At 37.8% G+C, this 26,648-nt stretch overlaps 2 protein-coding genes across 2 annotated transcripts in view; one reads left to right on the top strand and one right to left on the bottom strand.

The window, feature by feature from the left end:
* The window catches only part of AGBL3 (AGBL carboxypeptidase 3), a 94,576-nt gene extending 92,228 nt beyond the window's left edge, over positions 1–2,348 (top strand). The window contains 2 exon segments of the mRNA XM_089917382.1: positions 1,845–1,948; positions 1,950–2,348. Coding sequence (XP_089773508.1) covers positions 1,845–1,948; positions 1,950–2,102 — 257 coding nt within the window. The 3' untranslated portion in view covers positions 2,103–2,348.
* Positions 1–26,648, bottom strand: part of CYREN (cell cycle regulator of NHEJ) — a 71,221-nt gene that overhangs the window by 23,922 nt on the left and 20,651 nt on the right. The gene's annotated exons all lie outside the window — the stretch shown is intronic.

The raw sequence follows: 26,648 nt of genomic DNA, 5'->3' as shown, positions 1-26,648 counted from the left end.
CCTTTAAAATGTCTACCTATTTTCCTTCAGGCTTTACTTAGGGTTCTTTTTTCCCCCTCTCTCTACCTCTGTATATTGAATTATTTTTAATTGTGTTAAAATACACGACATAAAATTTACCATCTGAACTATTTTTAAGCGTCAAGTTCAGCGGTGTTAATAAGTACATTCACACTGTCGTGCACACCATCTCCAGAACTCTTTTTGTCTCTTGCAAAGCTGAAACGCCACACCCATTAAACAACAACTGCCCATCTCCCTCCTCCCAGCCCCTGGCAACTATCCTACTTTGACTGACTATTCTCGGGATCCCATATAAGTGGAATCAAATATTTGGAAGACAAATACAGTATTTGTCTTTTTGTGACTAGCTTATTTCACTTAGCATAATGTCCTCAAGGTTCATCTATGTTGTAGCAGGTGTCAGAATTTCCTTCCTTTTGAAGGCTGAATGACATTCCATTGTATATACACCACATTTTGCTTATCCATTCATCCATCGATGGGCACTTGGGTTGCTTCCACCTTTTGGCTATTGTGAATAATGCTACTATGAACATGGATGTACAAATAACTCTTCAAGACGCTGCTATCAGTTCTTCGGGGAATATACCCAGAAGTGGAATTGCTAGATCATATGGTAATTCTATTTTCAATTTTTTAAGGAACCACCATACTGTTCTCCACATTGACTACACCATTTTACATTCCAACCAACACTGCACAAGGGTTTTAATCTCCCCACATCCTTGCCTACACTTATTATTTTCTGTTTTTTGACAATGGCCATCCTAATGGGTATGGGGTGGAATAAACACTTTTAAAATGAACTTTATTTTTTAAAACACTTTTCTACACATTTTAATGTTATTATACTCTTATTAGCACAATTAACAAAATAATTCCTTCATATCATCTAATAAAGAAGGGATTTCTAACATGCTCTTACCATAGTTTTCACTGTATCTCCTCTGTTTCCTCAAACAGAAGCTTTGGAGCCACCAGATTTCACTCTTCTTTTCTCACCCCACATCTAAGTCATTAGAAAATCCCAAAATATATTCAGGATACTTCCCTGCCCCCCTCACTTCTCACCCTTCCGGCAACTGCCACCACCCTGGTCCAAGCTACCATCCTCTCTCCTAAATTATTTCAGTAGCCTTCTAAGAGATCTCCCTGCCTGTTTACCCTTACCCCTGTTCAATCTGTTCTCAACTCATCAACCAGCATGATCCTCTTAGAGCAAATCTCAGATGTGACACTCCTCAAAGACTTCCAGTGGCTCCCTGTTTCACACTCAGTAAAAATCAAAATCCTTATAATGGCCTGTGAGGCCTTATGTGAACTAAGTCCAAGTTACCTATCTGAGCTCATATTACCTTATATCTTTCCCTTTGTTCATTCTGCTTTAGTCACTTGTCCCATCTTGGTGTTCCTTGAACACACTAACATGCTCCTAGCTCAGGGCCTTTGCACTTACTATTCCCCTTGCCTAGAACGCTCTTCCCTCTGATTGACTGCTTGACTGCTTGTCTCGTTCCTTAACTCCTTTGACGTGGAAGCTTCACAGGGAGGCCTTCTCTGAACACCTTTTTAAGAACAGAAGTCAGCCCCTCCCCCAAGAATTCTCTATTCCCCTTCCCAGCTTTATTTTCTCCCGTAAATTTTTTATTATCTGACATAGATAGCTTATTTGTTTGCTTATTTTCTGCCTCATAATTAAAGTATAAGCTTCAGATGGATAAGAATTTTTAGATAGAATGCTTGGCAGATAATGCTCAATATGTAATTGCTTAATCAATTCAGTTTATATATCTATACATATTTTTATGGTTGCTCCCCAGATCTGCAGTACAACTTAAAAAGCAATATGAAAGAACGTCCATCTTTCCAAAGCAAGAAGCCTGGAGTAAACTGGACAGATGATGAAAAAAGATTCTACAGGGATAAAAAAAATAGCTGAAACTCAAGAAATATTGCAGTATTTGCTCCCCATCATGAAAAGCACTAAAAATGTGCAAACTACTCAGAGAAAACAGATACTCAATCCAAGAACCAACTTTCAAATCCAACATAAGTCAATACAATTTTGTCATTCTTAGCTATTTAATACATATGCTCTTTTATAAGGAAACAAGGCTTATTAAATTCATTATCCTAAGCAACAAACATAGGCTTTTAAAAATACTGGCAGCTACACCATGTCTGACAAAGGGAGAAAGGCCCAAAGCCTTAAGAAAACATTGGATATGTGAAGGAGTAGGTTTTCAGACCTTATTTGATTGTTTGTTTACATGAAACCACTCATTAATTTGGATCTATGAATAAAGTATGCATTAATAAAGTATGACCACAGCCTGACTTGAAATTTCTTAGGTGTGTTTAAACCTTATAATCCTAGGGGGCAACCGGAAATAGAAATAACTAACCGGAGCTACTTCAGCTTATTGATATTCAGAGGAAAGCAGGAAGGATAAGACCAGATTTCTTTTCAAGATTATAAAAAAGAACCATCACTAAGGCCAAAAGGAAACTCATATAAATAAAAGTAAGACAATGACAAGCTGAAAACGATAAATATAATACTAATATTATCAACAAATTTTGATGAAGTATTTCTACGTGCTACACACTATTCTGTGTTTACACACACAAACACATTTTACATTCTACACATAAGGAAATTGAAGTACAAAAGGTAAGCAATTTGTTCAAGGTCACACAGACAACAGGGAGCAATCGGATTCAACCCTAACTAGACATTTTGACTGCAGAGTCCTTCATCAGTATGCTTTTGACATTTCTCTTCATAATATAAATGAAAAACAGAGGACCAATATACTTAATATTCAAAGACTGCCTACAAATCAATGATAAAATTATGAATATTTTAATAGGAAAATGGGCAAAGGCTATGAACCAGAAATTCACAAAAGGAAAGAAGAAAAAAATGGCCAATGATCATTTTAAAATGTTCGATCTCACTTAAATCCAAGGAGCGAAAATTAAAACAATCATGAAATTCTCTTCATTTTTGTCTATCAATGGAAGAATTCATTCACTGATTGTTGGAATATAAATGGGTACAATTTCTGGAAGGCAATCCAACAATATATGAAAAATCCGTAATATCTACATTCGTTTTGACTAAGAAATTCCACTTTTAGAAACTGATCCTAAGGAAAAAAACCTAGGAAAGGGCTCGAAGATTTCTGTAGTGATGTTCATTTCAGTATTGCTTATAAGAGCCAAAGAAAAAGAAAAATGAATCTAAATGTCCAACAACAGAAGATTGCTTAAATAAATTATAGTACATCCATAAAGTGAAAGATTATGTAACTATTAAATATATCAGTGTATATTTTAACATGAAATGATGTTCACAGTATATAAGTGAATAAAAGCTGCAGACCAGTTTGATTTGGTATGGTTGCATTTATATATGATGTATATATATTTAATGTGTGCATACTGTACATACTCAAACACATATATACCTAGAAAAAACTTTGGAAGTACATATTCTCAACAGTGATTATCGTAACCATTGAAAGAGTATTGGCAGAGTATGATACTCCTCTTCCTGATTTTTTTCTAAATTTTTATTAATGCCTATTTCTTTGCTGTATAATCATCAAAGTCAATAAAAACTACAAAAATAGGCAATTGGTGGCAGTTTCTAGTGGGATGGGGTAGCTATCATGCTGGAGAAGGCAGTGCCTGAAAGAAACTGAATATAATAGGTCAGCTGATACGAGAGAAGCAAACAGTACAGGCAAACAAGGGATCAAGTATGATAATATCAGCAAAATCAAAAATCAGAAACTTAATAACAAAATACAATGGACCTAGGCAAAGAAACTGAAGAGTTGAGAATCTGGATATAAGCAAGGGTTCTGAGAGGTGACAATTCGGCCATCGCTTGATTTTTAGGCATTATCTTCACAAGAGATTCCTTATATACTTTGAACCTAGACATGTACTCATTGTGGTCTGGCCGGAACCTGAAGGTGTAAATAAATGGTAGTCTTTATTAAGAACTCTTTGGTTACATGTAACAAAATAATTCAAGCTAGCTTAATCAAAAAGCATAACATAGGGTAGGGGGGAAGAATTGTAAGAAAATATAAGGCTATTCATGGAAATAAGGGAGAGAATGAATTCAGGCACGATTCAGGAAAGGCCTGGAACTGGGAATGGAAAGCTATCCGTCTTCAGTCTCTGCTTTTCTCTCTCTGCAGAGAAGTCTTCACACCCCTGACTCACAAATTCGTACCCTACAGCAGTTTCACTTAAAAGACTCACTACCCGTCATTCCCGATTCTAAATTATAGGAAAGATAATCCGACTGGCAACTATTCCAGTGGGTAGAGGTCAAATAGTTGCAAACATGGCTGACTGAAGCCCTTACCCTTGTGGATCTAGAGGCAGTTCCCAGGAAGGGAAAATTTTGCCTGGGCTGGACACTTTCCAGAAGTATCTAATATAGGTATAGGTGGAAATAAGAAAAATTAGGAAAGCCAAAAGCAAAACCATTCTTAACAGATGATCTCACTACATATTTAACATCATCAAAACTGATATTTTTTGCTCTTACAACTTATTTCTTTATGGCTGCCTTTTCTCTGTTTTCTATATCCTTTACCTGACTGGCTCAACACACTGACATACTATTACATGATTACAGGGTAGAGTAAGAATAAGCAAAGAATGAAAAGATCACACCTTTGCTAAACCATTTTAGGCATCAATCCAAGTTTCGACTAAAGAAAGACTACTTAACTTATTGAAACAGCCTGCAGAATTATCATGCTTAAGGACATAAAATCTGAATATAATTATAAGACTGGAACTTAAACTGTTTTGTTCTTATGTGAAAATTAATAGGGTATATATAGGTGGATTACTAATCAATAGCATATTAGCAAAATGATTTACATCTCTTAAATGTATCTCTGATCAAACATTGGTCAGAGGTCAAACATGGAGGAATAAATCTCATGTTTGGTATTCCATCTGGGAATGATGAAAATTCTTGAGAATTTTCAAATTGGAGAGTTTTTTCACTTCCAGGAAGATGAAGTAAATGTATTTTCCCTATTCTTTCACTAAAAACAATTAAAGACCCTAGACATTACATATAAAACAAACATAAGATAACTCTGAAAGGTGGAGAAAAGAAGGTAGACTAGCTAGGGACCTCAAGAGCCAAAGAATGGTAACACAGTGGTGAGTGGCCTGGGTTTTCTTTTTGCCTCATATATCCAAGAACTGGAGCTGAAGAAGCCACCAACATAGAAACACCAATGGACACAGACCAAGAAAAAAAGAAAGACAATAAAAGCCTGCATTATACCAAAAGACCTACCAGGAAAAGGATGACCTACCAAAATAGAAAACATTTAGATAAAAACTGCACTACTCCAGCCAAACACTACGGATAAACACTGGCTCCACTCCCACCCACATAAGCAGAAGCAGAGGGAGAGGTCTAGACTTCCACTCTTATAAGATTATAATGAGGCCTCTCAACCCCCCTTGTAGGTAGTGTCAAAGAAGGGCAAGTACCAAGTCAGGACTTTCATCCCCACTGGCCTGTAAAGACCCCCGCCCCAGGGTGTCATTGGACACCATGTGGGGAGCCTAGACTTCCACACCCACTGGACAAAAATGAGGTGTCTTTCCCCCTCCCTACTATGGTGGTGTCAGAGTAGATCTAGTGGAGAGTCAGAACTTTTACCAATGCCCAGCAGTGATGAGGCCACCTCTACCACAGTATCAGTGGAGGCTACGTGGGGAAATGAAACTCCCACACCTGTCCAGCAGGAATGAGAAGCTCCTCCCCTCTGGTGTCAGTGGAGTCCAAGTGGGGAATCTGGGCTTCTGCTTCCATCTGTCAGTAATGAGGTCTCACCCCTGCTACAGCAGAGTTACAAAAAGTCAGCTAAAACAGAAGGTTTAAATAAGATCCAGAGTCTCATAACATAATATGAGAATGTCCATGTTTTAATCAGAAATAAATCATCATACCAAGAACCAGGAAGATTAAAATTGATTAGAAGAAATAATCAGTAAATGCAAACAATGAGATGACAGTGACGACAGAATTTTCTGAAAAAGATTTTTACAACAGTCATGATAAAAAATGCTTCAACAAACACAAACACACTTGAAACAAATGAAAGAAAATATAAAGCTTCAGTGGGGAAAAAAAAAAGTGGGGGCGGGTAGACAGAGAAGGAAAGAAAGAAATAGAAGGTAATAACCAAAGGGAAATTTTTGAATGGAGAAATACAGTAACTGAAATTAAAAGCTCAGTGGCTGAACTCAACAGCACAATTGACGGGACAGAGGAAAGAATCTATGAACTGGAAGAGATAGAACTACAGAAATAACCCAACCTGAACATCAGAGAGAAAACAGACTGGAAATAAAATGAACAGAGCCTCAGAGACCTGTGGGACTATAAAACAAGATCTAACATTCATATTATCAGAGTCCCAGGAAGAGAGAAGAAAAGAGCAAGGCTGAGAAGGTACTCAAAGGTACTCCAAATTTGGCAAGAGACATAAACCTACAGATCAAAAAGCTGAGCAAACCACTAACAGGATAAACTCAAAGAAATCCATGCCAAGATATACCAAATAAAAAAATTTTTTTTTTGGCTGTGCTGGTCTTTGTTGCTGCGCACATGCTTTCTCTAGTTGCGGCAAGCGGGGGCTACTCTTTGTTGCTGTGCATGGGCTTCTCATTGCAGAGCACAGGCTCTAGGCATGCGGGCTTCAGTAGTTGCAGCACCTGGGCTCAGCAGTTGTGGCTCATGGGCTCTAAAGCGCAGGCTCAGCAGTTGTGGTGCATGGGTTTAGCTGCTCCGCGGCACATGGGATCTTCCCGGACCAGGGACTGAACCCATGTCCCCTGCATTGGCAGGCAGATCGTACCCACTGCACCACCAGGGAAGTCCAGATACACCAAAATTTAACTTCTGAAAACTAAAGAGAAAGAAAAACTCTCGGAGCAGCCAGAGAAAAATGACACCTTATTTATAGGGGAAAACAATCTGTCTCATCAAAAACTATGGAGGCTATGGAACTTCCCTGGTGGTCCAGTGGTTAAGACTCCACGCTCCCAATGCAAGGGGCCCAGGTTCAATCCCTGGTCAGGGAACTAGATCCCACATGCATGCCACAACTAAGAGTTCACATGCCGCAACTAAGAGTCTGCATGCTGCAGTGAAGATCCTGCACGTGGCAACAAAGATCCCACCTGCCACAACTAAGACCTGGCACAGCCAAGTACATAAATAAATAAATATTTTTTAAAAACTATGGAGGCTAGAAGAAGTGGCACGATGTTTTCAATTATTGAAAGAAAGGAACTGTCAACCCATAATCCTACACCCAGCAAAAATAAAGGAGAACTCAAGAAACGCTGAGATGAAGGAAAACTAAGAGAATTTTTCACTAAAAGACCTACACTAAAAGAATGGCTAATGGAATTTTTCTCAACGGATAGAAAATAATTAAAGGAGGAACATCAGGAAATAAATAACATACTGAGCAAATGTACAGGTAAATATAATGGGATTTCCTGCTCTTCAGTTTTGTAAAATATTTTGATGGTTGAAGCAAAAATTATAACATTGATATGGTTCTAAATGTATGTAAAGGAAATATTTAAGACAAATATAAATATTAGAAGGTAAAGGGAGATAAAGGGAGGTAAGATATCTACACTCCACTCAAACTGGTAAAATTACACCATGAGATATAAGTTATCCATATGTAATGTAATATTTAGAGTAACCACTCAAAAACCTATTCAAAAAGATACACTCAAAAACACTATAGATAAATAAAAATGGAATTCCCCCTAATATTCACATTATTCACAGGAAGGCAGGAAAAAGAAAACAATGAGAAAAACCTGAGAACAAACAGAAACAAAACAAAAAGGCAGGCTTACGTCCTAAGATAACAATAACTACATTAAATGTAAATGGTCTAAATATAACGATTAAGAGACAGAGATTAGAAGAGTGAATTTAAAAATATTACCCAGTGATATGCAGTCCACAAGAAACTCATTTCAAATATGACAGTGTAGGCAGGCTGAAAGTATAAGGATAGAAGACAATATATCATGAAAACAATAAATGAAAGCAGGAGTGACTATGTTAATATAAGATGAAGTGGGTTTCAGAGCAAAGAAAATTACCAGAGACAGAGAGGGACATTATACAACGATAAAAAGGTCAACCAACTAAGAACACATAGTGATCTTATATGTGTATGCACAAAACTATAGAACTACAAAATATGTGAAGCAGAAACTGAAAGGAGAAATAGACAAATCCACAAATGATCAAATCACTAGATGGAAATGGAATAAGGATGTAAAAGAATTCAACACCACTGACCAACAAAATCTAATTTGTGTTTATAGTGTACTCCACTCAGTAATAGATGAATATACATTATTTTCAAGTATGCATGCAGCATATATCAAGATAGACTATATCCTGGCTGTAAAACAAGCCTCTACATATTTAAAAGAATTTAAATCATATAAATCATATTTTTTTACCACAATGGCATCAAACTAGAAATCAATGCACAAAGATAACAAACTCATGAACAGTTGAAAATTATACAACATGCTTATGAACAATTCATGAGTCAATTCATGAGTCTCAAAGGAAATAAAAACATACTGAAACGAATGAAAATGAAGACAATGTATCAAAATTTGTGGGATGCAGCTAAAGCAGGGCTGGGAAGGACATTTATAGAACTAAACACATACATTAAGAGGAAAAATCTCAAACCAATAAGCTCCAACTGTAAGAACCTATAAAAAGAAGAGCAAAATAAACCCAAAGCAAGTAAAAGGAAGGGAATAATAAAGAGATGAAATTCAAAACAGAAAAATGACACACACAGCATGTTCATGGATTAGAAAACCCAACTGAGTAAAGATGTCAGTTCTTCCCAAATTGATATACAAGTTTTATGTAATTCCTATCAAAATCCCACCAAGATTTTTTGTAGATATAGAAAAGATTATCCTAAAATATATATACAAAGGCATTAAAATAGCAAAAACAATTTTGAAAAAGAAAGATAACATAGAAAGAATCAGTCTATCTGATTTAAAGACCTTTAATATAGCTACAATAATTAAGAGAATATAGTATGGGAAGAGGAACAGACATACACATCAATGGAACCAAATAAAGAACCAAGAAATAGACCCTATGCAAATATCCTTGACTAGTTTTGACAAAAAAGCAAAAGCAACTCAATGGAGCAGAAAAAGCCTGTTTAACCAATCTTGCTGCAGCAATTAAACATCCACAGGCCAAAAAAATGAACCTTGACCTAAACTCATACCTTAAACAAAAAAATAACTCAAAATAGATCATGGACTTAACTGCACAACATGAACCTATAAAACTTTTAGTAAGAAAGAAAATCTTCAGAATCTAGAGCTGGACAAAAAGCATGATCCATAAAAGAAAACTTGATAAGTTGGAATTTATCAAAATAACAGCGTTTGCCCTTTGAAAGACCCTGTTAAGAGGAAAAAAAACAAGCTATAATATTGGAAAAAATTAAAAAACAGCCCTCAAACCTAAAATATTAGACTCATGCAAGCTACACAGGATGCTCCCACATAAAAACAGCCATTCAAGACCACAATAGATATTTGCTTCTTCTAAACTCACGGAGTCAGAGGACTATAAGTAAAATGAAGAAGCAGAGGAACCACTCCCAATTAAAATATCAAGAGAATTTACCCTGAAAGAACAATGAAATAGATCTATCTAGTCTATTAGACTCTGAGTTCAAAAAGGAGATAATAAAAATACTGAAGGAATTAAGAAAGGCTATTGATAGAAATGCAGATTACTGTAAAAAGGAACTAGAAACTATAAAGAGAAACCAAGTAAAATTAGAAAATGCATTTGCCAAGACAAAAGCTGAGTTAAAGGCAATAAAATAGCAAACTGAATAATGCAGAAGAAGGAATAATTGATCTGCAAGATAGAATAATGGAAATCACTCAATCAAAACAGCAGACAGAAAGACAAATTTAAAAAAAGCAGTATACGAGACCCATGGGATAATATAAAGTGTTCCAATATATGCATAATAGGGATGCCAAAAGGAGAAGAAAGAGGAAAGGGGATCAAAAATGTATGTGAAAAAAATTATGGCTGAACCTTCCTGAAATCTAGAGAAGGAAACAGATATCCAGGTACAGGAAGCACAGAGGGTCCCAAACAAGATGAACACAAACAGACCCACACCAAGACATAGCATAATTAAAATGGCAAAAGTTAAAAGATAAAGAAAAGATTCTAAAGACAGCAAGATAAAAAGAGTCAGTTACAAGGAATCTCCCGTAAGGCTATCAGCTGATTTCTCTGCAGATACTCTGTGGGCCAGAAGGCAGTGGCAGGATATATTCGAAGTCCTGAAAGGGAAAACCCTATAACCTAGGATACTCTACCCAGCAAGATTATAATTTAGAATAGAAGGGATCAGGAATTTCTTAGACAGGAGGACCTTCAAGATGGTGGAGGAGTAAGACATGGAGATCACCTTCCTCCCCACAAATACATCAAAAATACATCTACATGTGGATCAACTCCACAGAACACCTACTGAACGCTGACAACAGACCTCAGACTTCCCAAAAGGCAAGAAACTCCCCACGTACCTGGGTAGGGCAAAAAAAAAAACAGACAAAAGAATAGGGATGGGACCTGCACCTCTGGGAAGGAACTGTGAAGGAGGAAAGATTTCCACACACTAGGAAGCCCCTTCACGGGCAGAGCCTGCGGGTGGCGGAGGGGGGAAGCTTCGGAGCCGTGGAGGAGAGCACAGCAACAGGGGTGCAGAGGGCAAAGCAGATTCCTGCACAGAAGATGGGTGCCGACCAGCACTCACGAGCCTGAGAGGCTTGTCTGCTCACCTGCCAGGGCGGGTGGGGCTGGGAGCTGAGGCTCGGGCTTGGGTCGGATCGCAGGGAGAGGACTGGGGTTGGCTGCGTGAACACAGCCTGAAGGGGGCTAGTGCACCACGGCTAGCCAGGAGGGAGTCCGGGAAAAAGTCTGGACTTGCCTAAGAGGCAAAAGACCATTGTTTCAGGGTGCACGAGGAGAGGGGATTCAGAGCACTGCCTAGAGGAGCTCCAGAGATGGGCGCGAGCCACGGCTATCAGCGCGGACCCCAGAGACGGGGATGAGATGCTAACGCTGCTGCTGCAGCCACCAAGAAGCCTGTGTGCAAACACAGGTCACTCTCCACACCTCTCCACCCGGGAGCCTGTGCAGCCCGCCACTGCCAGGGTCCCATGATCCAGGGACAACTTCCCCGGGAGAACACATGGCACGCCTCAGGCTGTTACAACAACATGCTGGCCTCTGCCACTGCAGGCTTGCCCGGCACTCCATACCCTTCCCTCCCCCGCACCTGAGTGAGCCAAAGACCCGGAAGCAGCTGCTCGTTTAACCCCGTCCTGTCTGAGCAGGAACAGACGCCCTCAGGCGACCTACACACCGAGGCGGGGCCAAATCCAAAGCTGAGCCCCAGGAGCTGTGCGAACAAAGAGAAAGGGAAACCTCTCCCAGCAGCGGATAAAATCTCCACAATCAACCTGATGTACCTGCATCTGTGGAATACCTGAATAGACAACGAATCATCCCAAAATTCAGGCGGTAGACTTTGGGCGCAATGGTATTTTTTTTTTCCTTTTTCTCCTTTTGTGACTGTGTATGTGTATGCTTCTTTGTGTGCTTTTGTCTGTATAGCTTTGCTTTTACCATTTGTCCTAGGGTTCCGTCTGTGCGGTTTTTTGCTCCTTTTTTTTTTTGGTATAGTTTTTAGCACTTGTTATCATTGGTGGATTTGTTTTTTGGTTTGGTTGCTCTCTTCTTTCTTTTTTTTAATTACATTTTAATTTTTCTTATTTTTAATAACTATTTTTTTATTTGTTATTTTAATTATTTTATTTTTCCCCCCTCTCCCTCTCCCTCTCTTTCTTTCTTTCTCCCTTTTATTCTGAGCCGTGTGGATGACAGGGTCTTGGTGCTCCGGCCAGGCATCAGGCCTGTGCCTCTGAGGTGAGGGAACCGAGTTCAGGGCATTGGTCCACCACAGACATCCCAGATCCACGTAATATCAAACGGCGAAAACTCTCCCAGAGATATCCATCTCAACACTAAGACCCAGCTACACTCAACGACCAGCCAGCTACGGTGCTGGACAACCCATGCCAAACAACTAGCAAGACAGGAACACAACCCCACGCATTAGCAGAGAGGCTGCCTAAAATCATACTAAGGTCACAGACACCCCAAAACACACCACTGGATGCGGACCTGTCCACCAGAAAGACAAGATCCAGACTAATCCACCAGAACGCAGGCACCAGTCCCCTCCACCAGAAAACCTACACAAGCCACTGAACCAACCTTACCCACTGGGGGCAGAACCAAAAACAATGGGAACTACGAACCTGCAGCCTGCAAAGAGGAGTCCCCAAACACAGTAAGTTAAGCAAAATGAGAAGACAGAGAAACACACAGCAGATGAAGGAGCAAGGCAAAAACCCACCAGACCAAACAAATGAAGAGGAAATAGGCAGTCTACCTAAAAAAGAATTCAGAATAAAGATAGTAAAGATGATCAAAAGTCTTGGAAATAGAATGGAGAAACTACAAGAAATGTTTAACAAGGACCTAGAAGAACTAAAGAGCAAACAAACAATGATGAACAACACAATAAATGAAATTAAAAATTCTCTAGAAGGAATCAATATCAGAATAACTGAGGCAGAAGAATGGATAAGTGACCTAGAAGATAAAATAGTAGAAATAACTACCACAGAAGAGAACAAAGAAAAAAGAATGAAAAGAATTGAGGACAGTCTCACAGACCTCTGGGACAACATTAAAAACACCAACATTTAAATTATAGGACGGGGCTTCCCTGGTGGCGCAGTGGTTGAGAATCTGCCTGCCAATGCAGGGAACACGGCTTCGAGCCCTGGTCTGGGACGATCCCACATGCCACGGAGCAACTGGGCCCGTAAGCCACAGTTACTGAGGCTGCGCGTCTGGAGCCTTGCTCCACAACAAGAGAGGCCGCGATAGTGAGAGGCCCGTGCACCGCGATGAAGATTGGCCCCCGCTTGCCGCAACTAGAGAAAGCCCTCGCACAGAAACGAAGACCCAACACAGCCATAAATTTTTTTTTAAAAATTAAATAAATAAATAAATAAATTATAGGGGTCCCAGAAGAAGAAGAGAAAAAAACGGGGCTCAAAAAATATTTGAAGAGATTACAGTGGAAAACTCCCCTAATATGGGAAAGGAAACAGTCAATCAAGTCCAGGAAGTGCAGAGAGTCCCATACAGAATAAATCCAAAGAGAAACACGCCAAGACACATATTAATCAAACTATCAAAAATTAAATACAAAAAAAAATATTAAAAGCAGCAAGTGAAAAGCAACAAATAACATAAAAGGGAATCCCCATAAGGTTAACAACTGATCTTTCAGCAGACACTCTGCAAGACAGAAGGGACTAGCAGGACATATTTAAAGTGATGAAAGGGAAAAACCTACACCCAAGATTACTCTACCCAGCAAGGATCTCATTCAGATTCGATGGAGAAATTAAAACCTTTACAGACAAGCAAAAGCTAAGAGAATTCAGCACCACCAAACCAGCTTTACAACAAATGCTAAAGGAACTTCTCTAGGCAGGAAACACAAGAGAAGGAAAAGACCTACAAAAACAAACCCAAAACAATTAAGAAAATGGGAATAGAAATATACATATCAATAATTACCAATAATTATATTGGTGATTATGTTAATTACAATTAATATAATTGGTAATTATACTAATTATTAATTAATTATATTACCAATTGATTGGTAATCAATAATTATCAATAATTGTAATTAAATACAAATGGATTAAATGCTCCAACCAAAAGACATAGACTGGCTGAATGGATACAAAAACAAGACCCGTATATATGCTGCCTACAAGAGACCGACCTCAGACCTAGGGACACATACAGACTGAAAGTGAGGGGATGGAAAAAGATATTCCATGCAAATGGAAATCAAAAGAAAGCTGGAGTAGCAATTCTCATAGACAAATTTGACTTTACAACAAAGACTATTACAAGAGACAAAGAAGGACACTACATAATGATCAAGGGATCAATACAACAAGAAGATATAACAACTGTAAATATTTATGCAACCAACATAGGAGCACCTCAATACATATGGCAAATGCTAACAACCATAAAAGGGGAAATTGACAGTAACACCATCATAGTAGGGGACTTTAACACCCCACTTTCACCAATGGACAGAGCATTGAAATAAATGAAAATGAAAATAAATAAGGAAACACAAGCTTTAAATGACATATTAAACAAGATGGACTTAACTGATATATAAAAGACATTCCATCCAAAAACAACAGAATACACATTCTTCTCAAGTGCTGATGGAACATTCTCCGGGACAGGTCATATCTTGGGTCACAAATCAAGCCTTGGTAAATTTAAGAAAACTGAAATAGTATCATGTATCCTTTCTGACCACAATGCTATGAGACTAGATATCAATTATAGGAAAAAAACTAAAAAATACAAACACATGGAGGCTAAAAAATACGCTACTAACTAACCAAGAGATCACTGAAGAAATCCAAGAGGAAATCAAAAAATACCTAGAAACAAATGACAATGAAAACACGACAACCCAAAACCTATGGGATGCAGCAAAAGCAGTTCTAAGAGGGAAGTTCATAGCAATACACTCCTACCTCAAGAAACAAGAAAGATCTCAAAAAAACAACCAACTTACACCTAAAACAATGAGAGAAAGAAGAACAAAAACAACCCGAAAGTTAGCAGAATGAAAGAAACTATAAAGATCAGATTAGAAATAAATGAAAAAGAAATGAAGGAAACGATAGCAAAGATCAATAAAACTAAAAGCTGGTTCTTTCAGAAGATAAACAAAATTGATAAACCATTAGCCAGACTCATCAAGAAAAAAAGGGAGAAGATTCAAATCACAGAATTAGAAATGAAAAAGGAGAAGTAACAACTGACACTGCAGAAATACAAAGAATCATGAGAGATTACTACAAGCAACTATATGCCAATAAAATGGACAACCTGGAAGAAATGGACAAATTCTTAGAAAAGCACCACCTTCCAAAACTGAACCAGGAAGAAACAGAAAATATAAACACACCATTCACAAGCACTGAAATTGAGACTGTGATTAAAAATCTTCTAACAAACAAAAGCCCAGGACCAGATGGCTTCACAGGCAAATCCTATCAAACATTTAGAGAAGAGCTAACACCTATCCTTCTAAAACTCTTCCAAAATATAGAAGAGGGAGTAACACTCCCAAACTCATTCTACAAGGCCACCATCACCCTGATATGAAAACCAGACAAAGATGTCACAAAGAAAGAAAACTACAGGCCAATATCACTGATGAACATAGATGCAAAAATCCTCCACAAAATACTAGCAAACAGAATCCAAGAGCACATTTAAAGGATCATACACCATGATCAAGTGGGGTTTATCCCAGGAATGCAAGTATTCTTCAATATATGCAAATCAATCAATGTGATACACCATATCAACAAATGGAAGGATAAAAACCATAAGATAATCTCAACAGATGAAGAAAAATCTTTTGACAAAATTTAACAACTATTTATGATAAAAACCCTCCAGAAAGTAGGCACAGAGGGAACTTACCTCAATATAATAAAGACCATACATGAAAAACCCACAGCCAACATCATTCTCAATGGTGAAAAACTGAAACCATTTCCACTAAGATCAGGAACAAGACAAAGTTGCCCACTCTCACCACTATTATTCAACATAGTTTTGGAAGTTTTAGCCACAGCAATCAGAGAAGAAAAAGAAATAAAAGGAATCCAAATCGGAAAAGAAGAAGTAAAACTGTCACTCTTTGCAGATGACATGATACTACACATAGAGAATCCTAAAGATGCTACCAGCAAACTACTAGAGCTAATCAATGAATTTTGTAAAGTAGCAGGGTACAAAATTAATGCACAGAAATCTCTTGCATTCCTATACACTAATGATGATATATCTGAAAGAGAAATTAGGGAAACCCTCATATTTACCACTGCAACAAAAAGAATAAAATACCTAGAAATAACCCTACCTAAGGAGACAAAAGATCTGTATGCAGAAAACTATAAGACACTGATGAAAGAAATTAAAGGTGACACAAACAGATGGAGAGATATACCATGTTCTTGGATTGGAAGAATCAACATTGTGAAAATGACTCTACTACCCAAAGCAATCTACAGATTCATACAATCCCTATCAAACTACCAATGGCATTTTTCACAGAACTAGAACAAAAAAATTGCACAATTTGTATGGAAACACAAAAGACCCCGAATAGCCAAAGCAATCTTGAGAACTGAAAACGGAGCTGGAGGAATCAGGCTCCCTGACTTCAGACTATACTCCAAAGCTAAAATAATCAAGACAGTATGGTAGTGGCACAGAAACAGAAATACAGATTAATGGAACTGGATAGAAAGCCCAGAGATAAACTCACACATATATGGTCACCTTATCTTTGATAAAAGAGACAGGAGTATACGATGGAGAAAAGACAGCCTCCTCAATAAGTGGTGCTGGGAACACTGGACAGCTACATGTAAAAGAATGAATTTAGAACACTCCCTAACACCATACACAAAAATAAACTCCAAATGGATTAAAGACCTAAATGTAAGGCCAGACAATATAAAACTCTTAGAGGAAAACATAGGCAGAACACTCTATAACATAAATCACAGCAAGATCCTTTTTGACCCACCTCCTAGAGAAATGGAAATAAAAACAAACAAATGGGACCTAATGAAACATAAAAGCTTTTGCACAGCAAAGGAAAACATAAACAAGATGAAAAGACAACCCTCAGAATGGGAGAAAATATTTGCAAATGAAGCAACTGACAAAGGATTAATCTCCAAAATTTACAAGCAGCTCATGCACTCAATATCAAAAAAGCAAACAACCCAATCCAAAAATGGACAGAAGACCTAAATAGACATTTCTCCAAAGAAGATATACAGATAGCCAACAAACCCATGAAAGAATGCTCAACATCACTAATCATTAGAGAATTGCAAATCAAAACTACAATGAGGTATCACCTCACACCGGTCAGAATGGCCATCATCAAAAAATCTACAAACAATAAGTGCTGGAGAGGGTGTGGAGAAAAGGGAACCCTCTTGCACTGTTGGTGAGAATGTAAATTGATACAGCCACTACGGAGTACAGTATGGAGGTTCCTTATAAAACTAAAAATAGAACTACCATAGCAATCCCAATACTGGGCACATACCCTAAGAAAACCGTAATTCAAAGAGTCATGTACCACAATATTCATGCAGCTCTGTTTACAATAGCCAGGGCATGGAAGCAACCTAAGTGTCCATCGACAGATGAATGGATAAAAAAGATGTGGCACATAAATACAATGGAATATTACTCAGCCATAAAAAAAACGAAATTGAGTTATTTGTAGTGAAGTGGATGGACCTAGAGTCTGTCATACAGAGTGAAGTAAGTCAGAAAAACAAATACCGTACGCTAACACATATATATGGAATCTAAAAAAAAAAAAAAGGTTCTGAAGAATCTAGGGGCAGGACAGGAATAAAGACACAGACATAGAGAATGGACTTGACATGGGGAGGGGGAAGGGTAAGCTGGGATGAAGTGAGAGAGTGTGGCATTGACATATATAAATACCAAATGTAAAACAGCTAGCTAGTGGGAAGCAGCCTCATAGCACAGGGGGATCAGCTCAGTGCTTTGTAAACACCTAGAGGGGTGGGATAGGGAGGGTGGGAGGGAGACGCAAGAGGGAGGGGATATGGGGGTATATGTATACATGTAGCTGATTCACTTTGTTATAAGCAGAAATTAACACAACATTGTAAAGCAATTATACCAATAAAGATGTTAAAAGAAAGAAAGAAAGAAAAATTTAAAATCTAAAGGGGGGAAAAAATTTCTCAGACAGGCAAAAATTAGAATAATACTAAACCTATGCTAAAAGAAATATTGAAAGATCTTCTCTAAATAGAAAAGACGAATCTATAGGAAAGAGATAAACACAACTGGAAAGTAAATCACTTAAATAAGCCAGTATACAGATTAAATAGAAAAAAAAATTTTTTAATTTGTATATGTGAAAGTGATTATAACTACAATGAATAGCAAAAGGATCAATATGAAGATGTAAAAGAGGACATCAAAATCATAGAACGTGGGGGAGAGAAGTAAGAAAATGTAAATTTTTTTTGAGATTGTATTTGAGCCTATATGACTACCAGTCTAAAGCAAGTAGATATAGTAATGGGTTAACATTCTTGAAAATCAGGGTAACCACAAATCAAAAACATAAAATATATTCACAAAAACCGAAAAGAATAGAGCAAAAGCATATTATAAAAGAAAATCATCAAACCCCAAAAGGAAAAACAAAAAGAAAAGAATAAAGAAGAAATACAAAATCAACTGGAAAACAAGGTTTAAAATGGCAGTAAATTCATAACTATCAATAATTACCTTAGGGACTTCCCTGGTGGTCCAGTGGTAAAGAATCCGCCTTCCAATGCAGGGGACGTGGGTTCGATCGCTAGTCAGAGAACTAAGATCCCACATGCCGCAGGGCAACTAAGCCCACACACCACAACTACTGAGCTCCTGGGCCTCAACTAGAGAGCCTGTGTGCCGCAAACTACAGAGCCCACGCACTCTCGAACCCGCACGCCACAACTACAGAGCCCACGCACCCTGGAGCCTGCACGCCATAACTAGAGAGAGAAAACCTGCACGCCACAACTAGAGAGAAGCCTGCGTGCCACAACGAAAGATCCCACGTGCCTCAACGAAGATCCCGCATGCCACCAAAAATAAATAAATAAATAATAGAAAATCTTTTTAAAAAGTTAGCTTAAATGTCAATAGACTAAATGCTCCAATCAAAAGACACAGAGTGGCAGATTGAATAATAAAACATAACCTATAATATGCTGCCTACAAAAGACTCACTTTAGGGTGAAAGACACACACAGATTAAAGTGAGGTGATGGAAGAGGAAATTTCATGTAAATGGAAATGACAAGAAAACAAGGGTAATACTCATATCAGACAAAATAGACTTTAAAACAAAGGCTATAAAGAAAGGCAATAAAGGACATTATATAATGATAAAGGGATCAATACAAGAAGAGGATATTGCACTCTTTAACATACATGCACCCAACATAGGAGCACTTAAATACATAAAACAAATACTAACAGACATAAAGTAGGAAATTGACAGGGATACAATAATAGTAGGATACTTTGATACCCCACTGCCATCAATGGACATATCTTCCAAACATCAAACCAATAAGGCAACAGAGATCCTAAATGATACAATAGAACAGTTAGACATAATTGATATTTTCAGGACATTACATCCAAAAAAAAACACACACACACACACACACACACAGAATACACATTCTTCTCAAGTGCACGTGGAACATTCTCCAGGACTGACCACATACTAGGATACAAAACAAGCCTCAACAAATTTAAGAGGATAGAAATTATTTCAAGCATCTTTTCTGACCACAATGGTATGAAACTAGAAATCAACCACAAAAAGAAATGAGAAAGAAACAATTACATGGAGACTAGACAACATGCTACAAAAAAAAACAATGGGTCAACAATGAAATCAAATAGGAATTTTTAAAATACCTTGAGACAAATGACAATGAAAACACAACCATACGAAATCTATGGGATGCAGCAAAAGCAGTCTTTAGAGGGAAGTTCATTGCAATATAGGCCTTCCTCAGAAAACAAGAAAAATCAGGAAAAATGATCAAATAAACACCTATCCTATTACCTAAAAGAATTAGAAAAAAGAGGAACAAACAAAACCTAAAAGTCAGCAGAAGAAAGAGAATAATAAAGACCAGAGAGGAAATAAATAAAATAGAAACAAAAAAGAAAAAAAATCAATAAAACCAAGAGTTGGTTATTTGAAAAGGTAAACAAAATTGACAAACCTCTGGCCATGCTCACCAAGAAGAAAAGAGAGAGGACCCAAATAAACAAAATAAGAAATGAAAGAGGAGAAATAACAACTGATACCACAGAAATACAAAGAAACCATAAATGAATACTATAAACAATTGTATGCCAACAAATTGGACAACCTAGAAAAAAATGGACAAGTCCATAGAAACATACAGCCCACCACAACTGAATCAAGAAGAAATAGATGGGAGTTCCCTGGTGGTCCAGTGGTTAGAACTTGGTGCTACCACTCCGACATGTGGGCCCAAGTTTGATCCCTGGTTGGGGAACTAAGATCCCACAAGCTGCACAGTGTGGCCAAAAAAAAAAAAACAGGAAGAAGAAGAAGAAACCAAAAGTCCAGGACCAGATGGCTTCAGAGGGGAATTCTACCAAATGTACAAAGAAGAACTTACACTGATCCTTCTCAAACTCTTCCAAAAGATCAAAGAGGATGGAACAGTTCCAAAGTCATTCTATGAAGCCACCATCACCCTGATACCAAAACCAGACAAAGACACTACTGAAAAAGAACATTATAGGACAATATCTTTGATGAATATAGATGCAAAAATCCTCAACGAAATATCAGCAAACATCCAACAACACATAAAAAATGTCATACACCATAATCAAGCTACATTCATCCCAGGGTCACAAGGAGGGTTCAACATATACAAATCAATCAATGTGATACATGACATCAACAAAAGACAAAAAACACACGATCATCTCAATAGATGCAGAAAAATCATTTGATAAAACTCAACATCCATTCATGATAGAAACTCTCACCAAAGTGGTACAAAGCGAACATATCTCAACATAATAAAAGCTATTTATGATAAACCCATGCCAATATAATACTCAACGGTGAAAAGCTGAAAGCCTTCCTGCTAAAATCTGAAACAAGACAAGGATGCCCACTCTCACCACTTCTATTCAACATAATAGTGGAAGTCCTAGTCACAGCAATCAGACAAGAAATAAAAGATATTCAAATTGGAAAGGAAGAGGTAAAATTGTCATTATATGCAAGATGACATGGTACTATATATAGAAAACCCTAAAGGCTCCACACAAAAACTATTAGAACTGATAAACAAATTCAACAAGGTAGCACGATACAAGATTAACATACAGAAATCGGTTGCATTTCTTTACACTAACAATGAAGTATCAGAAGTAAAAAAAAAAATCCCATTTAGAATCACATCAAAAAGAAAAAGAAAATACATAGGAATAAACCTGACCAAGAAGGTGAAAGACCTATACACTGAGAACTATAAAACATAGATAAAGGAAACTGAAGATGATTCAAAGCAATGGAAAAATATTCCATGCTCTTGGAGTGGAAGAATTCATATTGTTAAAATGGCCATACTACCCAAAGCAATTTACAGATTTAATGTGATATCTATCAAATTACTCATGACATTTTTGACAAAACTAGGACAAATAATCCTAAAATTTATATGGAACCATAAAAGACCCAGAGTTGCCAAAGCAATCCTGTGGATAAAGAACAAAGCTGGAGGTACTGCCTTCCCAGACTTCAGACAATACTACAAAGCTACAGTTATCAAAACAGTATGGTATTGGCACAAAAACATACATATGAATCAATAGAAAAGAGAGCCCAGAAATAAATCTATACACCTAGGGTCAATTAATCTTCAACAAAGGAGGCAAAAATATACAATGGAGAAAAGACAGTCTCTTTAGCAAGTGGTGCTGGGAAAGCTGGAGAGCCGAATGTAAATCAATGAAGTTAGAACACTCCCTCATACCCTACACAAAAATAAACTCAAAATGGCTTAAAGACTTAAATATAAGACAATGACACCATAAAACTACTAGAAGAGAACATAGGCAAAACATTCTCTGACATAAAATTGTAGCAATGTTTTATTAGGTCAGTCTCCCAAGGTAATAGAAATAAAAGCAAAAATGAACAATGGGACTTAAACTTATCAGCTTTTGTACAGCAAAGGAAACCATGAACAAAAAGACAACATGCAAGCTGGGAGAAAATATTTGCAAATGATGCAACCAACAAGGGCTTAATTTCCAAAATATACAAACATCTCATACAGCTCAGTATCAAAAAAACAACCAAATCAAAAAATGTGCAGAAAACCTTAATAGACATTTCTCCAAAGAAAACATACAGATGGCCAATAGGCACATGAAAAGATGCTCAACTATGCTATTAGAGAAATGCAAATCAAAAGCACAATGAGGTATTACCTCACACCAGTCAGAATGGCCATCATTTAAAAGTCTACAAATAATAAAACATAGATGAACAATATAATAACTGAAATTAAAAATAGACTAGAAGGAAGCAATAGCAGAATAACTGAGGCAGAAGAACAGATAAATGACCTAGAAGACAGAATGGTGGAAATCTCTGCCATGGAACAGAATAAAGAAAAAAGAACAAAAAGAAATGAGGACAGCCTCAAAGACCTCTGGGACAACATTAAATGCACCAACATTTGAATTATAGGGGTCCCAGAAGAAGAATAAAAAGAGAAAGGCCCGAGAAAATATTTGATCAAATTATAGTCAAAAACCTCCCTAACACGGGAAAGGAAATAGTCACCCGAGTCCAGGAAGCGCAGAGAGTCCCATACAATATAAACCCAAGGAGGAACACACCGAGACACATACTAACAAAAAAAGCCTACAAATAATAAATGCTGGAGAAGGTGTGGAGAAAACAGGAACCCACCTACACTGTTGGTGGGAATGTAAATTGGTGCAGCCACAATGGAAAACAGTATGGAGGTTCCTTAAAAAACTAAAAATTGAGTTGCCATATGATCCAGCAATCTCACTCCTGGGCATATATCCAGAGAAAACTCTAATTTGAAAAGATACATGCACCCCAATATTCAGAGCAACACTATTTAAAACAGCCAAGACATGGAAGAAACCCAATGTCCATCAATAGATGAATGGATAAAGGAGATGTGGTACATATATACAATGGAATATTACTCAGCCATAAAAATCATGAAATAATGCCATTTGCAGCAACATGGATGGATCTAGAGATTATCATACTAAGTGAAGTCAGGAAGAGTAAGACAAATACCATATGATATCACTTATATGTGGAATCTAAAATGATACAAATGAACTTATTTACGAAAGAGAACTAGACTCACAGACACAGAAAACAAACTTATGGTTGCCAAAGTGGAAAGGGAGTGGGGGAGAGATAAATTAGGAGTTTGAGATTAGCAGATACAAACTACTATATATAAAATAAGTAAACAATAAGGTCCTACTGTATAGCACAAGGAACCATATTCAATATTCTGTAACAAACCATAATAAAAAAGAATATTAAAACAATATGTATATATGTATAACTGAATCACTTTCTGTGCACCAGAAACTAACACACTGTAAATCAACTATACTTCAATTTAAAAATTAAAAAAATAACATAAAACACACAAGTAGGAAAAAAAACTCAACAATAAGAAAACAAATAGTTCATTTAGAAAATGGGCAAAAGACATGAATTGATATTTCACCATACAGAATATACAGATGGCACATAAGCCATGAAAAGATGTTCCACATCATTAGCCATTAGGGAAATGCAATGAAAACCACAATGAGATATGACCACACACGTATCAGAATGGCTATAATAAAAAATAGTGAGAACACCAAATGCTGACGAGGATGCAAAGAAACTGGGTTACTCACATACTGCTGGTAGGAATTTAAAATAGTACAGTCACTCTGGAAAATAGCTTGGCAGTTTCTTTAAAACCAAATATATAACAACTATATGACCCGGCAATTGCTCTCCTGAGCCTTAATCCCAGAGGAATGAAGACTTATGTTCACAAACCTATACACAAATGTTTATAGCAGCTCTATTTGTAACAGTGATAAAATGGCAACAATCCGCATGTCCTTCAATGGATGAATCATTAAACAAACTGGTACATGCATGCCATGAACTACTACTCAGCAATAATGAGGAATGGACTACAGATACACAAAACAACCTGGATGAGTCTCCAGAGAGTTACGCTGGGTGAAAAAAGCCAATTGCAAAAGGTTACATATGGTAACCACATTCTCGAAATAACAAAATTATGTAATTTGGACAACAGACTGATTGGCAGGAATTAAGGAGGGGATGAGGAAGGAGGAAAGTAGGTATGACAGTAAAAGGGAAACATGAGGGAACTGTTCTGTATCTTGACTATATCTATGGCAATATCCTGATTGTGTTATTGTTTCTTATTTTGTAATTTTCTGAAATTTGTCATTTCGGATTTGTTCATGATACTCTTTGCTATCTAAATGTCCTTAGATTATATGAGGTTAAAACTTTTCCCTTTAAAAAACAATAAAGAGGCACAAATCCAGTTCTAGAACTGCAACCTGAGAAAATCCTCCATCCACTCCCCAGTGAGAATACCAAAACTGGTTTTTAAAAAAAAATTAAGTCTTTAGAAATTGTCCTAAGGGCACACAACAAGTGAAGAAACATTTATTCAAGAAAGTCTACCAAATCTCAGTAAGAGCAGTGAGAGTTTGTGGCACTTAAGCCACAACCCATTTCTCCCTTCACCCCAGTTCAGCATGAGGGAAACTCCACTCTCCCAAGTGTGTGACCAAGGACACAGGAATAGCACTCCCACAGCTCCCAGTCAAGGGCTATGGTATCTCCCCAGGCAAGGCAGGCTGCTAGCATTTCTCATGCCCCTACCTTTATTTCAGAGGATAAATTCCAGGAAAGTACAACCAAGAGGTCAGAGCCTCCTGTCCTCCACCCAACCAGAGGGCTGGGTGGAGGACAAGACAAAGGCTCTTCCCCAGATTCAGCAGGCCAAGAAGCTGGAGTCCCAGTCACCTTTGCCCAAGCTTGTTCATAGGGTGGAGGTTCCATGCAGGGTAAAAAGACCAGCGGCTACCGCCCCACCCAGCACCACACTCAAAAAGCAGAGGTGTCGCTCTCGAAGTGGATCGCTGCCTCCACCCCCAGCTCCACAGCTGTGGCTCAGATAGTTTGCCCCAGGAGGAGAGGCATTCCATAAGAACTAAGAGCTCTGAAGTTCTCCCTACCTATACTGATTTGTTTGGAACAGAATGTGGAGAAGTTCAAGCCTAAGGGTGCTGTCAAAAACAACAGAGATTTGGGGGGTTAGCAATTAAGAGGAGGCTAGTAGCTTGATAAGAGCGACAAACTCTACTAGAGGACCACTATGTTGTCAGAGGGAACCAGTGAAAGAGACAGCTAAAAAGAGCCCTCCAAGGGTTTAAAAAAAAAAATTAGACTTTCAGTAAAAAATGGCAAACTGGACACATATTTAGACACATATTTATCCTTTTTTTTTTAATCCTTTTGAGGAGGACACACATGCTCCTTCTCAAAAACCTACTAAAATAACAATTTTATATTTTAAGACAAAGCTACAAGGATGAGACTAGGAGAAGAGGCCATTTTGGAAGCTAGAAAGCAGAATGGCTCTAGACTTCTCAACTTCTAGTGAAAGCTAGATGGAATAGAACAAGACTTTCAAAATTATAAAGGCAAATTATTTTTAACCTAAAATTCTATACTCTTCTAGCTTTGATCAAATTTAAGAATAGAATAAAGAATATATCAAGAGGGCTTCCCTGGTGGTGCAGTGGTTGAGAGTCCGCCTGCCGATGCAGGGGACGCGGGTTCGTGCTCCGGTCCGGGAGGATCCCACATGCCGCGGAGCGGCTGGGCCCGTGAGCCATGGCCGCTGAGCCTGCGCGTCTGGAGCCTGTGCTCCGCAACGGGAGAGGCCACAGCAGTGAGAGGCCCGCGTACCGCAAAAAAAAAAAAAAAAAAAAGAATAGATCAAGAAAAGCTTCTGACACAGGAAATATGAGATCCAACATTGGACAGAGGCAATGAGAACCCCAGGATGGTGGTAGTGAAATGAAATACCAGGATGACAGCTGTGTTATCAGCCCAGACTTGTTGGGAAGGCTCCAGGGGAGACTATCTTGGGAAGAGATCAGGTACCATGCCTACAAATTCCTTGAAAAAAGATATTATGAAGATTTAAGGGTTGGGTTAGTGTTAAGTACACAGAAAACCACGCAAACAAACAAAAAGTTAAGGCGAATATCATCTCCAGAAAAAGACAAAAAATTATGCAGGAAAGGAAAAGAAATCATCATTTTCTGTGTGGCTCAGCTACTATATATGGTATTTACACAGTTATAATATTGTAGACACTGAGTACCAATTTAAACAAAATAACTAATTTGGAAGAGGGAATTAGGACTTGTGGAACATGGGTCAGGAAGAAGAAAGCTACATCTTCATCTTCTATAGTTGAGAGTCAAAAGATTATGCCAGAAACTGAAAAATCAAGAAGTACCATTATCAGCATGTTACTTACAGAGCAGAGGTAAA

The sequence above is a fragment of the Delphinapterus leucas genome, chromosome 9 (genome assembly GCF_059928025.1).
Source record: "Delphinapterus leucas isolate spDelLeu-1000000601 "Yukka" chromosome 9, BTC_Dleu_Yukka2, whole genome shotgun sequence".
Classification (NCBI taxonomy): Eukaryota; Metazoa; Chordata; class Mammalia; order Artiodactyla; family Monodontidae; genus Delphinapterus; species Delphinapterus leucas.
Note: the sequence above shows the minus strand (reverse complement) of the source record. Positions and strands in the feature narration are given on the sequence as shown.